The 16,260-nt window shown below is 42.9% G+C and overlaps 1 protein-coding gene across 3 annotated transcripts in view; it reads right to left on the reverse strand.

Moving 5' to 3' along the window:
* The window catches only part of MAP3K9 (mitogen-activated protein kinase kinase kinase 9), a 75,339-nt gene that overhangs the window by 27,145 nt on the left and 31,934 nt on the right, over positions 1 to 16,260 (reverse strand). For all 3 annotated transcript variants that reach the window (XM_037127387.2, XM_037127381.2, XM_053673358.1), the window contains exon 3: positions 4,452 to 4,632. In XM_037127387.2, coding sequence (XP_036983282.2) covers positions 4,452 to 4,632 — 181 coding nt within the window. The remainder of the gene's footprint in view (positions 1 to 4,451; positions 4,633 to 16,260) is intronic.

Here is a 16,260-nt window from a genome sequence, read left to right on the forward strand (position 1 = left end):
CAAACCTGTGTTATCTCTAAATTAGAAATAACCTGGTTATTAGCCATAACTGTCAACTCAGGGGTCCATGCTCTGAAAGGAGTGGTGCCCCTTGAATGGGCTCTTGCACTTAGTAATCAGCTGCGACCCCACATTCAGGAACCACACTGTTTATCTTTGGCAAAGACAACTGAACTTACCATATGTGAAAACACTGTAAACTATAAAGTAACCTATGATTCTTCTTGTGGTTAACTAAACCTCTTTCATAATGATGACAATATTTACCAACACATATGAGTGATACATATATTAATATTTCTGACAATAAATATTTATTGATATGCTCATGGGATGTTATATTGAAAAAGTATGTTAATAAACAGATCCCATTTTAAAGGATGGGTGGATGAGCATGTGAATAGGAATAAGCACACCAAAATATCAATATAGGTTATCTTTAGAAGTGGGTGATTTTCATTTGTTTATCTACATTTTCTAATTCTTTTCTATCGTGAACACGTTTTACCACTGTAATTTTAAAAATTTATAATGATCAAAAACTGCATTTCAACCCCCACATAACAGGCAAAACAGGATGAAACAGGTACGGCACTCAGCACAGAGCCAGGCTGTAAGCATTTGCAGGCGGTAAACACTGTTACCAGTGTACGTGCACTGCACGAACAGCAACAGACACAGGTTCTCTTCTGGTGAAGATGCAAGATTATTTGGGGCCCCTTGGATGAGTAGGCTGGAGGAGGGAGGGATCAAAGGCCCATTAACTGGGTTCAATAGACTGTGTCCTGGAAGGAGATACTGCGGCATGGAAGCTCAAAAAGCTGAAACAGAACAGGGTGAATTATATGTTCAAACCACATTCATCAACCAATCTGAGTCAGGAAGCTTAAGTCCTGGAATAATTCTAACCTAGAGACCAACTGGAAGAGCAGACCACATGACAAATTCTAAGACATCTCATCCAAAGTTCTGTTGATTGAAGTTTACCTCTAACCTACTCTCTTCAGGGAGTAGAATAACATCACCAGTGCCTCTCACCTGAGGCCCTTCAAGCGTGCTTTCAGGACCTGTAGTTTAAGGACAAGACCTAGAGGTCTATCTTGGAACAAGGACACTTTGGGTAAAAGTTGAAGGTCCTGCCTTTTCCTTCCACAATGGGCGAAACCCTGCAACGGCCTTGCCCTTTTTCACCTGCCATTTCTCTCACTGTGTGAAGATACTACATTAGGCATTTTGGGTTTTTCCTTCCCACTAAAAATGTACCTGGATACCAGAGGCAATTCTGCTCAAATCACTGTAGCAGCAGAAAGCTTTGGAATGTGTGACAAGAAAACTTGAATGAGTTCAGGGTCAGGCTGGGAGAAGAGGCTAGCAGGAACACAGAAAGTAGAAAACGATCATGTTCCTAAGAAGTCATGTCTTCCCATGAAGAAAAAAGGTAAGATGAAGCTGAGTGTGGCAAGTGGTTGGTTGAGTGTTCCCCTGAATCCATTCTCTCCTTCCTCCATAGTAAGAAGTTTAGCTGGGCATACAGTGTCTGGCTGGAGCCGACATTCGTCTGCCTCCTTGGGGCCAGATGTGCCCAGATAACCCAAAGCAAGCAGTGTGGGTACGCACGGAGGAGAGGTGCCCAACTTCTAGGTCATCTCCAAATTACAGACAAACTGCTTGCCATGCATAAGCGCTCTTTCCCAATTTCTGCAGGCTATCATGTAGAAGTAACAGTCACTCAGAGGTAAACATCAGACAAGGGCAACACATGGAGGGACCTGAAAGAACGTGGGCTCCCAAATGATCTCACAGGGTATAGCTGCCCCACCAGCCTGGACTAACTGGACTACTCCTTAAAGGGAATACACTTCTACCTTACTTAAGCCGCCATATCTGCAGGCTTTTTGTAATAGCAGCTTAGTTTAGTTAATTTATTAACTACTCATATCAGCCTATGGACAAGCAATGAAAAGTATTAGCTTGAAGCACATGAAATCGCTGTTTTTGTAGGTCAAATACAGTTAAGTGTCAGTATACAGATCAATCTAATGAGCTCTGGTCAGAGATTTTAAGTAAAGGAAAACTCTTTTCTTCACAATGGTTACTGCACCCTGTATTTAATGTGTATTGAAATAAGATTTAATATACAGAAGCTATAAAATATCATTGGCCTCGAAACAAATTAGAGGCCTAAATAAATGGACAGATATCCCCTGTTCACTGGTTGAAAGACTTAATATAATATTAAGACAGTAATACTCTCCAACTAAATAGCCATAAGCAAGAAAATAAAGTTGGACCCCTACCTCACACCACACACAAAATTAACTCAAAATGGAATGGAGACCTAAACTTAAGAGTTAAGACTATAAAACTCTTAGAATAGGTATAAATCTTCATGACCTTGGCGTAGGCAATGGTTTCTTGAATATGACACCAAAAGCATAAACAATCAAAGACAAAATAACTTGGACTTCATCAAAATTACAAATGTTTGTTTCAAATGATACCATCAAGAAAGTGGAAAAAAACCCACAGAATAGAAGAAAATATTGCAAATCATATCTGATAAGGGACTTGTGTCTAGAGTATATAAAAGTATTTCAGAAGTATTTCAACATAAAAAAGTATGTATTCTAATTTTTTAAATGGCAAAGGATTTGAATAGACATATACCCAGAGAACATTTAAAATGGCCAATAAGTACAGGATAAGATGTTCAACATCATTAGTTATTAGGGAAACACAAATCAAAACCACAATGAAGTATGACTTCCTATGAACTAGGATGGCTATAATCAAAAAGACAGACCACAACTAGTGTGAACAGCATGTGGAGAAACTGGAACTCTCATACATTGTTACTGGAAACGTGGAATGGTATGGCCAATGTGAAAAACAGTTTGGCAGTTCCTCAAAAAGGTAAACACAGAATTACCATGTGAGTCAGCAATTTCACTCCTCGGTATATACTCAAGCAAACTGATAACATGTTCACACATAAAGCTTGTACACTAATATCCAGGGCCAAAAAGTGGAAACAACTCAAATGTTCATCAAGTAATGAATAGTAGATGAACAAACTGTGGTACATCCATAAATAGAATATTATTCACCTATTAAAAGAATGACATTCTGACACATGGATGCACGCTAAATGAAAGAAACAAGTCAAAAAAGACCACATATGATATGAACCCATTTGTACGAAATGTCCAAAATAGCCCCACAGAGGCAGAGAGTAAGCTAGTGGTTGCCAGGATGGGTTAGCGAATGCCTGCTAACTGGTGTCATGTTGCTCTTGGGGGCAATAAAAATACTCTTAAAACATAATGGTTATAGTAGGTTGAATGGTGGCCCTAGAAAATTATGTCCATGTCTTAAGACTCAGAACCCTTATTTGAAACAGTCTCCTCTAGAGTGTCTGGCGGGAGTGTGGCCCTGCTGACACTCAGTGTAGACTTCTGGTCCCCAGACTATAAATTTCCATTGTTCTAAGCCACCGGGTTTGTAGTAGTTTATTACAGCAGTCCTAGGAAACTAGTAACAATGGTGATTGGTATAAAACTTTGTAAATTCACTAAAAACCACTGACATATTTCTTAAAAGGGTAAACTTTATGGTATATGAATACTAATATCAAGAATGCTATTTTTAAAATACACACAAATATCCATGTTTACTTTACAACACAACAGGAAAGAACAACTTCATAGACTGAAGTACAGTGATGACCTGTAGTCCTCTCTCTTGCACACCAAGGTGATGCCACTGTCTCACAGCCACGAGGATGCCTGCTCGCTCTGTAGATGCTCCTCCCATCACTGGGGACAAGAATTTTAGGTCCATGTCCTAGTGACCTCTTGGGCTGACATTTACTAGGGGAGTGGCTGGTCTGTGACTCTGCATTTCTGGGGGCATGCTTGAGACCTGTCTTTTCCTATTTCTATATCCACATTCAACAAACAGACTAAAAAGGTTAACCAGCTAACTGGAAGTGATCATTTCCAGCCCACCAAGAAAAAAGAGACAGCACAAAGAACACCTATCAGCCCAGGAGCTACTTATCAGTCCAGCAATAAGAGTAACTATTGCTAAGCAAGCCAGGATGACCCTGGTGAAGGTCTGCAGGAGTGAGTGAGTGCCCTCACCACCCGGCACTCAGAGATGGGAGTACACTTTGCCTCTAGAATGTGTGCATTTTCCCTGGGGAACAATCACCAACAGAGAGGGTCCTGCATAGATGTGTACTTGCCACAGCACTAGAAGGGGTTTCTGAGGATGAAGACTTTGGAAACTGCCCCCTGGCAATGTGGGAATTAGTGTAGATTGCTCTGAAGGGGTCACTTAGACCTACTCGGGGTTTCTGGGAGTCTATGCAACCTCAATTCTCCAAGTCTTGAGCGTGTGCACAGCTGAACAGACCTGGGGAACACTGACCCTGCACCTCTGGACCTTACCTCCACACATCGCTGCCTTTGGAAAACATGGAGGCACGAATGACTTCGGGTGCCATCCAAGCATATGTCCCTGCCGCGCTCATCTTGGTGGTTCGGTGCCATTCCCGAGCCAGGCCAAAATCAGTGATCTTCAGAATCTTGTTGCTCAGGTCTCCATTCTCCACCTTCTGGAGGATCAATACTAGGCAAGGAAAGGAATAACAGAAGAAACCAGAGAGTCTGCATTAATCACAGGGAAACCACGAGATACAGAGCCCTCCTGCCATCTGTGTGTCCTCGCCGGCAGGCTCCGTCACGCAGCTACCACGGACTGACTGATGGTAGGAGCCACCATCTCTTAAACACCTGCAGCACATCCATTTTTATGCCAAGTCTTTGACAGGCATTATCTCCAACCCTCACAAGAGCCTTTTAGGGTAGGTACAGTTGCCATCTCTGTTTTACAGAGGAAACTGAACTACAACACCATTCAATAAATTTTCCAAGGCCACTCAACTAATAAGCCAGGACTGAAACTCAGGCAGCCTGACCCAAGAGCCTTCTCTCTTTTAAACCATGCAGCCCATTCACGCCCTAGGAAAGGAGCTGTGCGGTCACTGCTTACCCTCCTTGGGAGAGGCTACTTGGGCTCCCTGTCTGCCAGCGTACCCATGGGCTATGACCACTCTCAGACTGCAAGGAATGGAAGTGCCTGTTTGATTTTCAAGGTTTCAGTGTCTGAACAGTTTCTATGAACTATTTAAGTTACTTTATTTAAGCTCTTAAGAAAACACATTAAGGGGACAAAGAGATTTCCCCTTAATCCAGGAACTTAACCCTACCCATCAAGAACTGGCTGACAGGGTCAGAGGGCACACACATGTTCACACCTACGATGTGCTCTGTGAACATGGCCCAGGAAAAAGGAACTGGTGCCCTGTCTCCCAAGTTGTAACACCAAAGCGCCGTGGTCCGGGAGCCACCTTGGCATTCCTAGGAGAGCAGCTGAGGCAGTCACCTCCCCCACAAGACGGTGCCAACGGCAAGGGTGGCCTTGTGGGAACCAATCTCCCTTGAACGGGCAAAAACACTAAATGACTGACGACAGTGCTGTAAGCTAAGCCAAGGAACTCTGCCTAAGGGGGCAGTTGCCCAACTCCCTGCATCTGTGGAAGGCAAACCTCCATTTTCACAAGAGGGATGTAAGGCCCGAGACCAACACAATCACTTGTGGTCCAGACACTGAGCATGTGGGATTCAGAGTGTTGAGCACAGGATTTCGAGGGAGGAAAGAAGATTCTCTCTGCCACTCAGAGAGAGGGTCAGGGGGGTCAGTTTTAGGGCAAGGGCCTTAGGCAGGTCCCTCAAATCACACAACTGTACTCTTCTTGCTGTGCCCCACCCCAGCAAATGTCCACTGAATTGTTACCATACTGAAAGGACATTGGCCAAAGATCTCTAAATCTTAGGTGCTTCTCAGAAACCAGCAGTACAGAGGGATTACAAGCAGCTACAGAGCTGGAGGCACAAAAGGAAACAGTGCCAGCCACTCCCTGGATCTAATGGACTAGACGCCTTCCTCCACACCCTCTCCTCTGACACGCAGCTCCTGAGCGTCCATCGTCCTCAAAAGGTCCAGGTCTCTGAATGCGTGGGCAGATTACACAAAAAAACAAAAAACCTTTCTCCGTGTCATCTAACAAAAATCTTTTCAGATCCTTCTGTGTCTCTCTCCCCTTCTTGAACAGAGATCACAGACAAAAATGCACTCAGGTTGCTGACCCCAAAAGAAAATGACACCAAAGACGCCCACTGTTCCCTCTAAATAGGGACCACCAGCTGCTGACCATTTCTCTCTGAGCCGACACTGAACCAAAGTTTCAGAGGGAACCCTCCCCCTTCCACAGGCAACAGGATTTAGTCCTGTTACCCTAAATCTCCAGGTGGGTTGGGGCAGGATGCAGTGCAGAGGAAGACTAGAGTTTCCAGGGACATATGGAAGCATCTGAACTTCCTCATACTCTGTGCTGGACAGGGACGCAGAGAAGTTTAGATGCTGTTACAGGAAATGGATTTTTACTAAAGATGATTTTTTTAAATGGCACAATGATGGAGATGGGGCAAGAATCAGTCTGGAGCAGTGGGTCTGAATTCGAAGGCCTACAGATAGTTCACGTCCAGCTCCGTTTCACCCAATCCCCACCACTCCCTGCTGTCTTACACCCAGCTGACCTCAAACAGTGATCCCAACAGGGTGGGCCCCTGAAGGCAACTGAGTTAGAAATCCCTGGCCAACATGTCCTGCCCTCAGCCACCAGGAGAAGCTGTAACCAGGAGCCAGGCAGTTTTACAGATGACAGGATACTGTATGATAGAGAACCCTGAAGAGTCCACCAAAAAACTACTAGAACTGATAAATGATTTCAGTGAAGTAGCAGGTTACAAAATAAATATCCAGACATTAGTTGCCTTTTTATACACCAATAATGAACTATCAGAAAGGGAAACTAAGAAAACAATTTCATTTACAACTGCATCAAAAAAATATCTAGGAATAAATTTAAGCAAGAATGTAAAGACCTGTATCAGAAAATTGAGATACTCAAGAAAGAAACTGAAGAGGATACAAGTAAGTGGAAGCATATTCTGTGTTCATGGATAGGAAGAACTAACATTAAAATGTCCATGCTAGCCAAAGCAATCTATACATTTCATGTAATTCCTATCAAGAGGTGAATGGTATATTTCACAGAACTAGAACAAATATTTCGAAAATTTATATGGAACCACAAAAGACCCCAAATAGCAACAGCAATCTTGAGAAAGAAGAACAAAATTGGAGGAATCATGCTACCTGATATCAAACTACACTACAAGGCTACAGTAATCAAAACAGCCTGGTACTGGCATAAAAACAGACATATAGACCAATGAAACAGAACAGAGAGCCCAGAAATCAGCCCATGCCTATATAGTCAATTAATATTTGACAAAGGAGGCAGAAACATACAATGGGGTAAAGACAGTCCAGTTAATAAATGGTGTTAGTAAAATTAGATATGTGCCCCCCAAAATGAAACTAGATACCTTCTTACATCATATACAAGAATAGACTCAAAACAGATTAAAGACTTAACTGTTAGACTTCAAACCTTAAGAATCCTAGAAGAAAACATAGCCAGTAAAATCTCAGACATTTCTCATAGCAATATTTTTCTGATATATCTCCTCAGGCACAGGAAACAAACAAACAAACAAACAAAATCAAACTAGTTAAGACTACATCAAACTAAAAAGTCTTTGCACAGCAAAGAAAACCATAAAAAAAAAATGAAAAGACGATCCACTGAATGGGAGAATATATTTGTCCATGGTATATCTGATAAAGGGTTAATTTCCCAATTTTATAAAAACATAAAATTCAACACCAAAACGAACAAACAATCCAATTTAAAAATGGTCAAAGGACCTGAATAGACACTTCTCCATAGAGGACATACAGATGGCCAACAGACATATGAAAAGATGCTCAATGTCACTAGTCATCAGAGAAATGAAAATCAAAACCACAATGAGATATCATCTCACACCAGTCAGAATGGCTGTCATCAATAAATCAAAAACAACAAGTGTTGGTGAGGATACGGAGAAAAGGGAACCTTTGTGCACCTTTGTTGGTGGGAATGCAGACAGGTGAAATCACTGTGGAAAATGGTATGGAATGTCCTCAAAAAATTAAAAATGGAACTGCCTTATGAGCTAGCAATTCCACTTCCGGGAATATATCCAAAGAAACCCAAAACGCCAATTTGAAAGAATGTGAGTACTGCTGTGGTCATTGCAGCATTATTTACAATAGCAAAGATCTAAAAGCAGCCCAAGTGCCCATCAGTAGATGGGATTAAAAAAACCTGGGGTACATTTACACAATGGAATGCTATTCCACTGTAAAAAAAGGAAATCTTACCTTCTGCAACAGCAGGATGGACCTGGAGAGTATTATGTTAAGTGAAATAAGCCAGTCAGAGAAAGACAAGTACCATATGATTTCACTCATATGTGGAATCTAATGAACAAAATAAACTAAGAAACATAACAGACTCATCAACAGAGAAGAGACAGCTGTCCCAGGGCAGGGGATTGGAGGGCTGGGTGAAAAATGTGAAGAAATTAAGCAAAGAAAAAAAAAAAGAAGCCAGCCAGGTAGTAATCTTGGGAGATGGTTATAGCCAATGATTCTCAACAACAGTGTCCTGACACATTGGTATCAACCAAGCATCTATTATTACCAATAATTATGGTTATGAAATCCATGAAAGCTTTGTTTTCCACAGTTTTTAAAAAAGTTGAGATGAAATTCACGTAACATAAAAATTAACCATTTTTAAAAGGAACAATTCAATGGTATTTAGTACCTTCACAATGTTGTACAACCACTGCCTCTATGTGGTACCAAAATAGAGTCCAGCACAAATAGCACCCCTTTTTTATTACAAAATCTTTTATCACAAAATCATAAGCATGTAATTCTGTAACAAAACGATATCATACTCGAGCACACCATATGACATTTTAGGTGAAATGTGCAAATTAAAATTATACATTATCACACCCATATTATGACCCTAGCAACCACACTCAAGCAGGCGCTACCTCTGCTGGACCCTGTATTTTCATCACCCTTACAAGAAAACCCCATACCCATTAAGCAACCATTCCCCATTCTCCCCTCCTCCAAGCTCCTGGCAACCACCAATCTGCTTTCTCTCTCTGTGGATTTACCTATTCTAGATATTTCACATAAATGGAATCATACAGAAAGTGACACATATGGCTACAGCACTGAGCACGTTTTGAAGCTTCACCCACATAATGGCTTGTGTCAGTACTTCATTCCCTTTTATGGGTGAATAATACTCCACTGTGGCTACCCCACGATACCCTCGTCCATCTGTCCATTGATGGACACTGAGGTTGCTTCCATCTTTTGATTACTGTGAATATTTTGATTATTGTGAATAGTGCCATGAACATGGATGCACAGGAACTTGTTTGAGCACCTGAGGTGGACACACCTAGCGGTGTATACCTAGGAGCAGAATTACTAGGTTACATGGTAATTCTATGTTTAACTTTTTGAGGAATCACCCAACTGTTTGCCGCAGCAGTTGAACCAATTTACATTCCCAATAGCAATGTATGAGGGGTCCAATTTCTCCACATGCTCACTACACTGATTTCCCTTTTTCTTTTCTTTTTCTTTTTTTAATAGTCCTCCTAGTGGATGTGAAATGGGATCTCATCTTGCTTTGGGCTTCCTGTTCCCTGATGATCAGTGATGGTAAGCATCTCTTCATGAGCTTGCTGGTCATCTGCATATCTTCTTTGGAGAAATGTCTATTGTGTGCCTTTTTGTTTTGAGTTATAAGAGTTCTTTATATTCTGGATACTGGACACTTACCAAATATATGATCTACAAATACTCTTCCCTTTCTGTGGGCTGTCCTTTTACTTATATAATAATATCCTTGATGCATAAACTTTTAAAATGTAGATGAAGCCCACTTTACCTATGTTTTGTCTTCTATTGCTCATGCTTTTGACATACTATCAAGGAATTCATTGCCAAATCCAAGTTTGTGAAGATTCACCTCAATGTTTTCTTCTAAGAGTTGTATAGTTTTAACTATTACACATAAGTCACTCACCTATCCTTAGTTAATTTTTGTATATTGCGTGAGATAGAGGTCCAACTTCATTTTTTTGTTGTTTATGGATATCCAGCTGTCCCCATACCATTTGTTAAAGAGGAAAGTCTTACCTTTTAGAACAGAATGGAGCACAGTTCTTTCCCAAGATGCTTTCCCAGGAGGGAAAGAAAGGCTACATTCATAGCAGCTTATTTACCTGCACCCCTGGAGTGAGCCCATTGTAAGCTTCTACAATCGACAGACAGCTGCAGAGTGACAAATTATTGTGCTGTGCTTCACAGAAAATTTAAGAATGCTTTACTAAAATGTAGTAAATTCCATAAAAGTCTATCATGCAAACCTCACCTCTTATGTATGAGGCAGGGGAATAAATGATGAGACTGATTAACAGGCCAGGCCTAAGTCAGTGGGGACCTGGCCAGGGTAAGGGAAACAGAGAGGAAAAGATGCATGTGAACTAAAAACCTAGCGATACACCAGATACAGGGACGTGATGGAGAAGGGAGAGGTCTCCTGTCTTTCAGACAAGGGTGCCAAGTAGAATGGAGGTGAGCCTGACTGAGAAGTTCAGACAAAGCCCATTCGAAGAAACCAAGTTCCATCTGGGACATAAGGGTTTTATGCTGACAGTAACAAGAGTTAGTATGGAACAGAAAAAAGTAGCAGACAACTAAAACCTCAGGCTCAACACTGTCCATGCGATCCTGGACAAGTTTCATACACCAGGCCCCTCTATTCCTGCTTCCACCCAGTAGGGATAAAGAGTAAACGTAACATTAGATCAATACCTAGCAGGGTACCCGACACATGAACAGGTGCTCAGGACACTGCAGCTGTCATCATTACTGTTCAGTGTCTTGCACATACTGAAAACCACAGGACCCGGCAGTCAAAGTGTTGAGGTGGGAAGTCTGGCCGTCCCTGACACATAAAAACCATGGAATAAATTCTTACCGTATCAATAAATGAAGTGGTTGATGAAATAATAACAACAGCTGCCCATTATGAGGTGCTTACTATGCAGCAACATGTTGCTCTTTACATGATGTATGGGCAGAGGCTGGCATATAGCACCTGAGTTCATTATTAAACCAACCCCTATGAAGTAGGCATCACTATTTTCCCCTTACAACCCATGCTGAAACAGGCACAGACAGGTTAGCTCTGTTAGTGAGGGACGGGAATGAAATCCAAAGCCAGATCTCTTGAGTGCTGTGCCATTTGGAGGACAGGAAGAAATCCTAAGCATCTTTAAGGCCCATCTCAATGTCAGCTTGGTCCCTAAAACAGTCGTCGATTAACTAGTGTTCATTACTCTCCCTTTTCCTGAATTATTCCTTCAGCACCCAAAACCCATACTACATAACTTTACATCATACACTCCTTCTAACCATGCCCACTGCTGCACGCAAGTGTCTCTTCATTTCCCCTGGAACATGATGGAATATGACTCCTAGAGGGCAAACACCTCGTTCTCTTTCTTCTGGAACACACGCTGTCTCCACTCCAGGAACCAAGAGAACTGCCCCCTGGCTAATAACTTATTCTACTGAAAGAGGACCTGTGCATCATTCTCAGACTATCCATTGCCCAGTCCTATTTCGCCGGGTGGTGGGGGCACCTTCCCAATGTTACCAATCCCTGGGGAACTAAGGGGAGCCCAGTGTTTAGCAGGTAGAATAACGACCCTGGAGAAAGAGCAATACCTCGGCCAGGGTTCACTAGAGATTAATACATCCAGCTGGTGCAGGTGGTGGTGGTGGGGGCAGCGTGCGGGCGACGATGGAGGTGGTGGTACACAAGGAAAGATAAGCTGGTGACTCTGCCACCAAGGGCCTTCCAAAAGCCACCAAGAGGGTGTATCTTTCCAAAAGCGGAAAGATACAAGACAAAACTGAATAGCAGGCTAGGACAAAGTGTGCACCAATAAGGGCTCAAGTTTTGCTACAATCACTTAAGATAATCACAGTTTTCCAAAACTCGGTAACTCAAGGACATTATTCCCAATTATGCCCAGATCAAGGGACCACCTACATACCATTTATTTAGCACTTTTCTTTAAATTGACTTTTTAATAAATTCAAGAAGAAACTTTATATCATGATAAATGAAAAAATATTATTCTAATACTAGGTACAAATAAATAAAATGAAAATAACTTATTCTCAGTAGATCCTGCTACTGGCTGAAGTTCTGAGCCTCAGGCCTACTTTCTTCGTTAGAAATAAAAGATTAGAAGTGTTAGGAATAAAGGCAAACTAGCACCAAAATGAAGCTGACCCTCTATGAACACAGAGTGGTTGAATGATTTTCAATGGGATTCAATGGCATGTAAGACAGACCACCTGACAGGGCCTCAAGGCCATTCCCTGCTGGGGCATCAGAGGCGATCCAAGAAGGAGGGTCACAAAGGCTTCCTGCATCTGACCTCATTTCAGTTAGCTGGAAGACTCCCCCAGAAGTCCCAATCATGACTGCGGAGCTATCATTCTGAGATTTCTTATTCATGATTCCCCTCCATTAGCCCAAGGGGCTCTGGTTTGCTAAATGCTCACCTGGGCATCAAGGACTCCATTTGGTTCTGATGATTCAGCATCATCTCTCTCAGATACAGCAACTGGTCTAACTCTTGTTTTGAGGATTATGTTTTGCTTGGTTCAGTCTTTTTAAGTTTATTGTTGAAGGTATATACACATAGAAGAATGTATACAAAACATGTATTATGGCTTAAAGAAAATAAGATGAAAACCCACGTGACCCCATCTGGTCTCTTGGAAGCTCCACGTGGCCCTTTCTGTCACATCCCCACCGTCTCCCCCAACATCGCACAATCTTGACGTCTGTTATCCATTCCTTTACTTTTCTTTGTACTGTTACCTCCTATGTCTACATCCCTAAATAAGATATTGTTTTGTTTTGCCAAAGTGACTGAGACGAGCATAAATGCAGCTGTGTGTACTAGTCTCCTAGGGCCACCAGAAGAAATTAACACAAAGGTGGTGGCTTAAAGCAACAGAAAGTTATTCTCTCTCAGTTCTAGAGGCCAGAATTCTAGTCCGGTATCAAGGGGCAGGCAGAGCCATGCTCCCTCCAGGGGCTCCAGGAAGATCCGTCCTGGCTTCTTATAGCCTCTGGTAGCTGCCAGCAATTCTCGGCATTCCTTGCCTTAGGGCAGCGTAACTCCAGTCTCTTCATTTGGTCCTCTGCCCTCTGTGTGTCTGTCTGTGTCTTCACATGACATTTTCATCTCTATATGTCTACATCCAAACTACCCTCTTATAAAAACACCAATCATTGGATTAGAGTCAATCTGCACCCAGCATGACCTCATCTTCATTTGATCACATCTACGATGACCCTATTTCCAATCCGTGTCACATTCACAGATCAGGCAATCAACATATCTTTTCTAGGGAAACACAATCTACCCGCAATACAGTATGACAATAAAAATATTGCCTTTGCTAGAGGAAGCCTCCCAGAAAGAAATAAGCTAAACAGAGTGTTTGGTCACGGTTCCAGAGAATTGCCAAGAGCCCTTTCTGGGAAAGCTAAAAGCAAGATCATAAATGAGTCCCAACGATTTTTGCAGGTGGCCACAGTAAGCACGTCTGGCAGAGGAAAGGTGGGCCAAGGTGCAGACACTGAACATCCATCAGGAATATGGCTGAGGGAGTGAGCGCCTCTAATTTTCTATTTCTGAATTCACCATGGCCCTCCCCTGGTTCTCAGGGTTGGACACTCCATCTCTGCAGTCGGTAGAGCAAGGAGAGGTGAGCAAGGGCTTCATCAGCACATGAGCAAGACAGCCAAGTGCAGATAAGGATCGGGAGCAGGCTCCCCAGGTAGTCAGTCCTCAGGTTAAACTGATGGAACGCGGGCAGTAGGTGAGTAGGTGAGTAGGTGAGTAGGTGAGTAGGTGAGGACAGCCTGAGTCACACCGCCCATCATCCTCTGTCTGGTGCACAGCTGCTCTCCTGGGACCTCCCTTCACGGTCCTCGGGGACCTCCCCACGTCTACTCCTGTGTTACCTCCTGTGTTACTTCCTGTGCCCTGTATCCCACTTTCTCTTTTGACTGGTTCTTCTGCTTTGGTGGTGTGTTCTCCAGTAACTCCTTAGAAAGAAGGCATGGAACAAACATTTTTTTTTGTTGTTAGACAATTATATATTCCATCCCCACGATTGGAGATGTTCCTTCATAAAGTCCGAAGACATCATGCATCGTATTCCTAATTCCAACACTGTCGTTAAGAAGCCCCCAGCCATTTTGCTTCCTGTTGCTCCACATGAAATACTTCTTTTTCTTTCGGGAAATGTTGAGTCTCTTCTTAATCCCTAGTGTTCTGAAATCTCAGCCGGGGGGGGGAGTTTAGCAACTACATTCAAATCTGAACATTCATGTCCTTCAGTTACAGGGAATTTTCTTGAGTTATTTTACTGTTCATCTCCTCCCCTATATTTCTGTTTTCTCTTTCTCTAGAACCTCTCTTCAGATGGTGGGCTTTTTAGAAAGGTCCTCCAATTTCCTATCTTTTCTGTTTTTTCCAGCTTTTCTTCTTTTTGCTCTTCTTTCTGAGGCATCATCACTTTCCCCTCTAACTCTTCTACTGGGGTTGCCACTTCCCTATTACGGTTTTCATTTTAAGACAGCTCCATCTTACTGAATTTTTAAAAAATTGAGTGGCGAGCGCCAGCATCGCCATGTAACAGCTGTTTCTGTCATCATACAGATACAGTAGCCTTCCTTTTACCTGAGTGTATTACTGACGGGTCTTTTTTACTTCTTTGTTTTCTCCCACTGTTGTTTGTTCCAGCTCCTTTTTCTACTTGTGCTTGGGTCTTTAATGCATTTTTTTTCAAAGTTATAGTAATCCTGGGTTGTCTGTTCATGACTAAGAACCTAATTGTGCTTAGGTTTTAAAAAGGAAGTCTTCAGGTTTGAAAGGTACATACTGAAATATTTACAAAAAATATACAGGGTCTGGCACAAATAACGCCCCTGTTTTATTACAAAGTCATTTATTATGAAATCATAAGCATGTAATTCTGTAACATAACAATATCATACTCAAGCACCCCATGTGACATTTTCGGTGAAATGATCAAATTAAAACTATATTACACCTTTATTACCCTACAAACCGCACTCAAGCAGTCCTTACTTCTGACAGACCCTGTATATGATATTGCAGATGGCCTTCAAAATAATCAAGGGTGGGGAACGAGCCGGGTGACAGAAGATATAAAATGACCCATGAGCTGGGTCGTTGTTAACACTGTTTGAGTACCTGGGGGTTCATTATGTCATTCCCCTCACCTGTGTATATGTTTTCCATAATAATAAGGGGTTATTATTATTAATAATATTATTATTAATGGTTCGGGCTCCTCACAGCATGACCATCACTGGGACCCCCTTTCCCCGCCTCTGGCATTCACTGTCATTCCCAGAAAGTGGCGTCAGTCTTTCCTGGGCCCAGCCAAGCTCTGCCACCCACCTGAGCTGAAGAGCGGCTAAACTGAAGGGCAAAGAGAAGTTAGGCAAGAGGAGCCTACCCCAGGGAAAGCTTCATAGGCAGAGCCAGGACTCAGGTGCCTGAGTCAGCACTGGAGACGGTGCTTCCTGCATCTCCAGTGGAAGAAGGGAAGGGCTCAGGCTCCAGCCCCACAGGCCAGACTCCCGTTGCACTGACTCAGCAAGAACCACCTGGAGGAGCCTGACTCATGGGCCACTACAGCAAAGTGAGAACATGCCAGCATGCAACCCCCAGCCTCTGTTGGCGGTGGCCCTCAGCCCACTCTGTCCCTCCAGGCAAGGCCAAGAGAGGCCAGACTTGCCTGCTGAGGCAAATGATTCACCACCTAGACTCCCAACTCTCTGGCTCAGCAGAGGTGTGGTGTTGCCGGAGACAGCAGGGAGATGCCAGCAGCAGCTCAGGCCCCAGTCGAGTTCGGCAAGGCAGGCAGAGCTGCACCATGTCCACTGGCACTACCAGCAAAGCTGAGTTTCCCAACAAACGTTCAGGACCCACCAGCTAGAAGTCACCTGTCAGAAGAACTACAGACAGGTAGAGCGAGTTGGGTCTTTGGGGACTAAGGATCTGCCCCTCCTGGTAG

The sequence above is a fragment of the Artibeus jamaicensis genome, unplaced genomic scaffold (genome assembly GCF_021234435.1).
Source record: "Artibeus jamaicensis isolate MK-2021 breed Jamaican fruit bat unplaced genomic scaffold, CSHL_Jam_final contig_851, whole genome shotgun sequence".
Taxonomy (NCBI): Eukaryota; Metazoa; Chordata; class Mammalia; order Chiroptera; family Phyllostomidae; genus Artibeus; species Artibeus jamaicensis.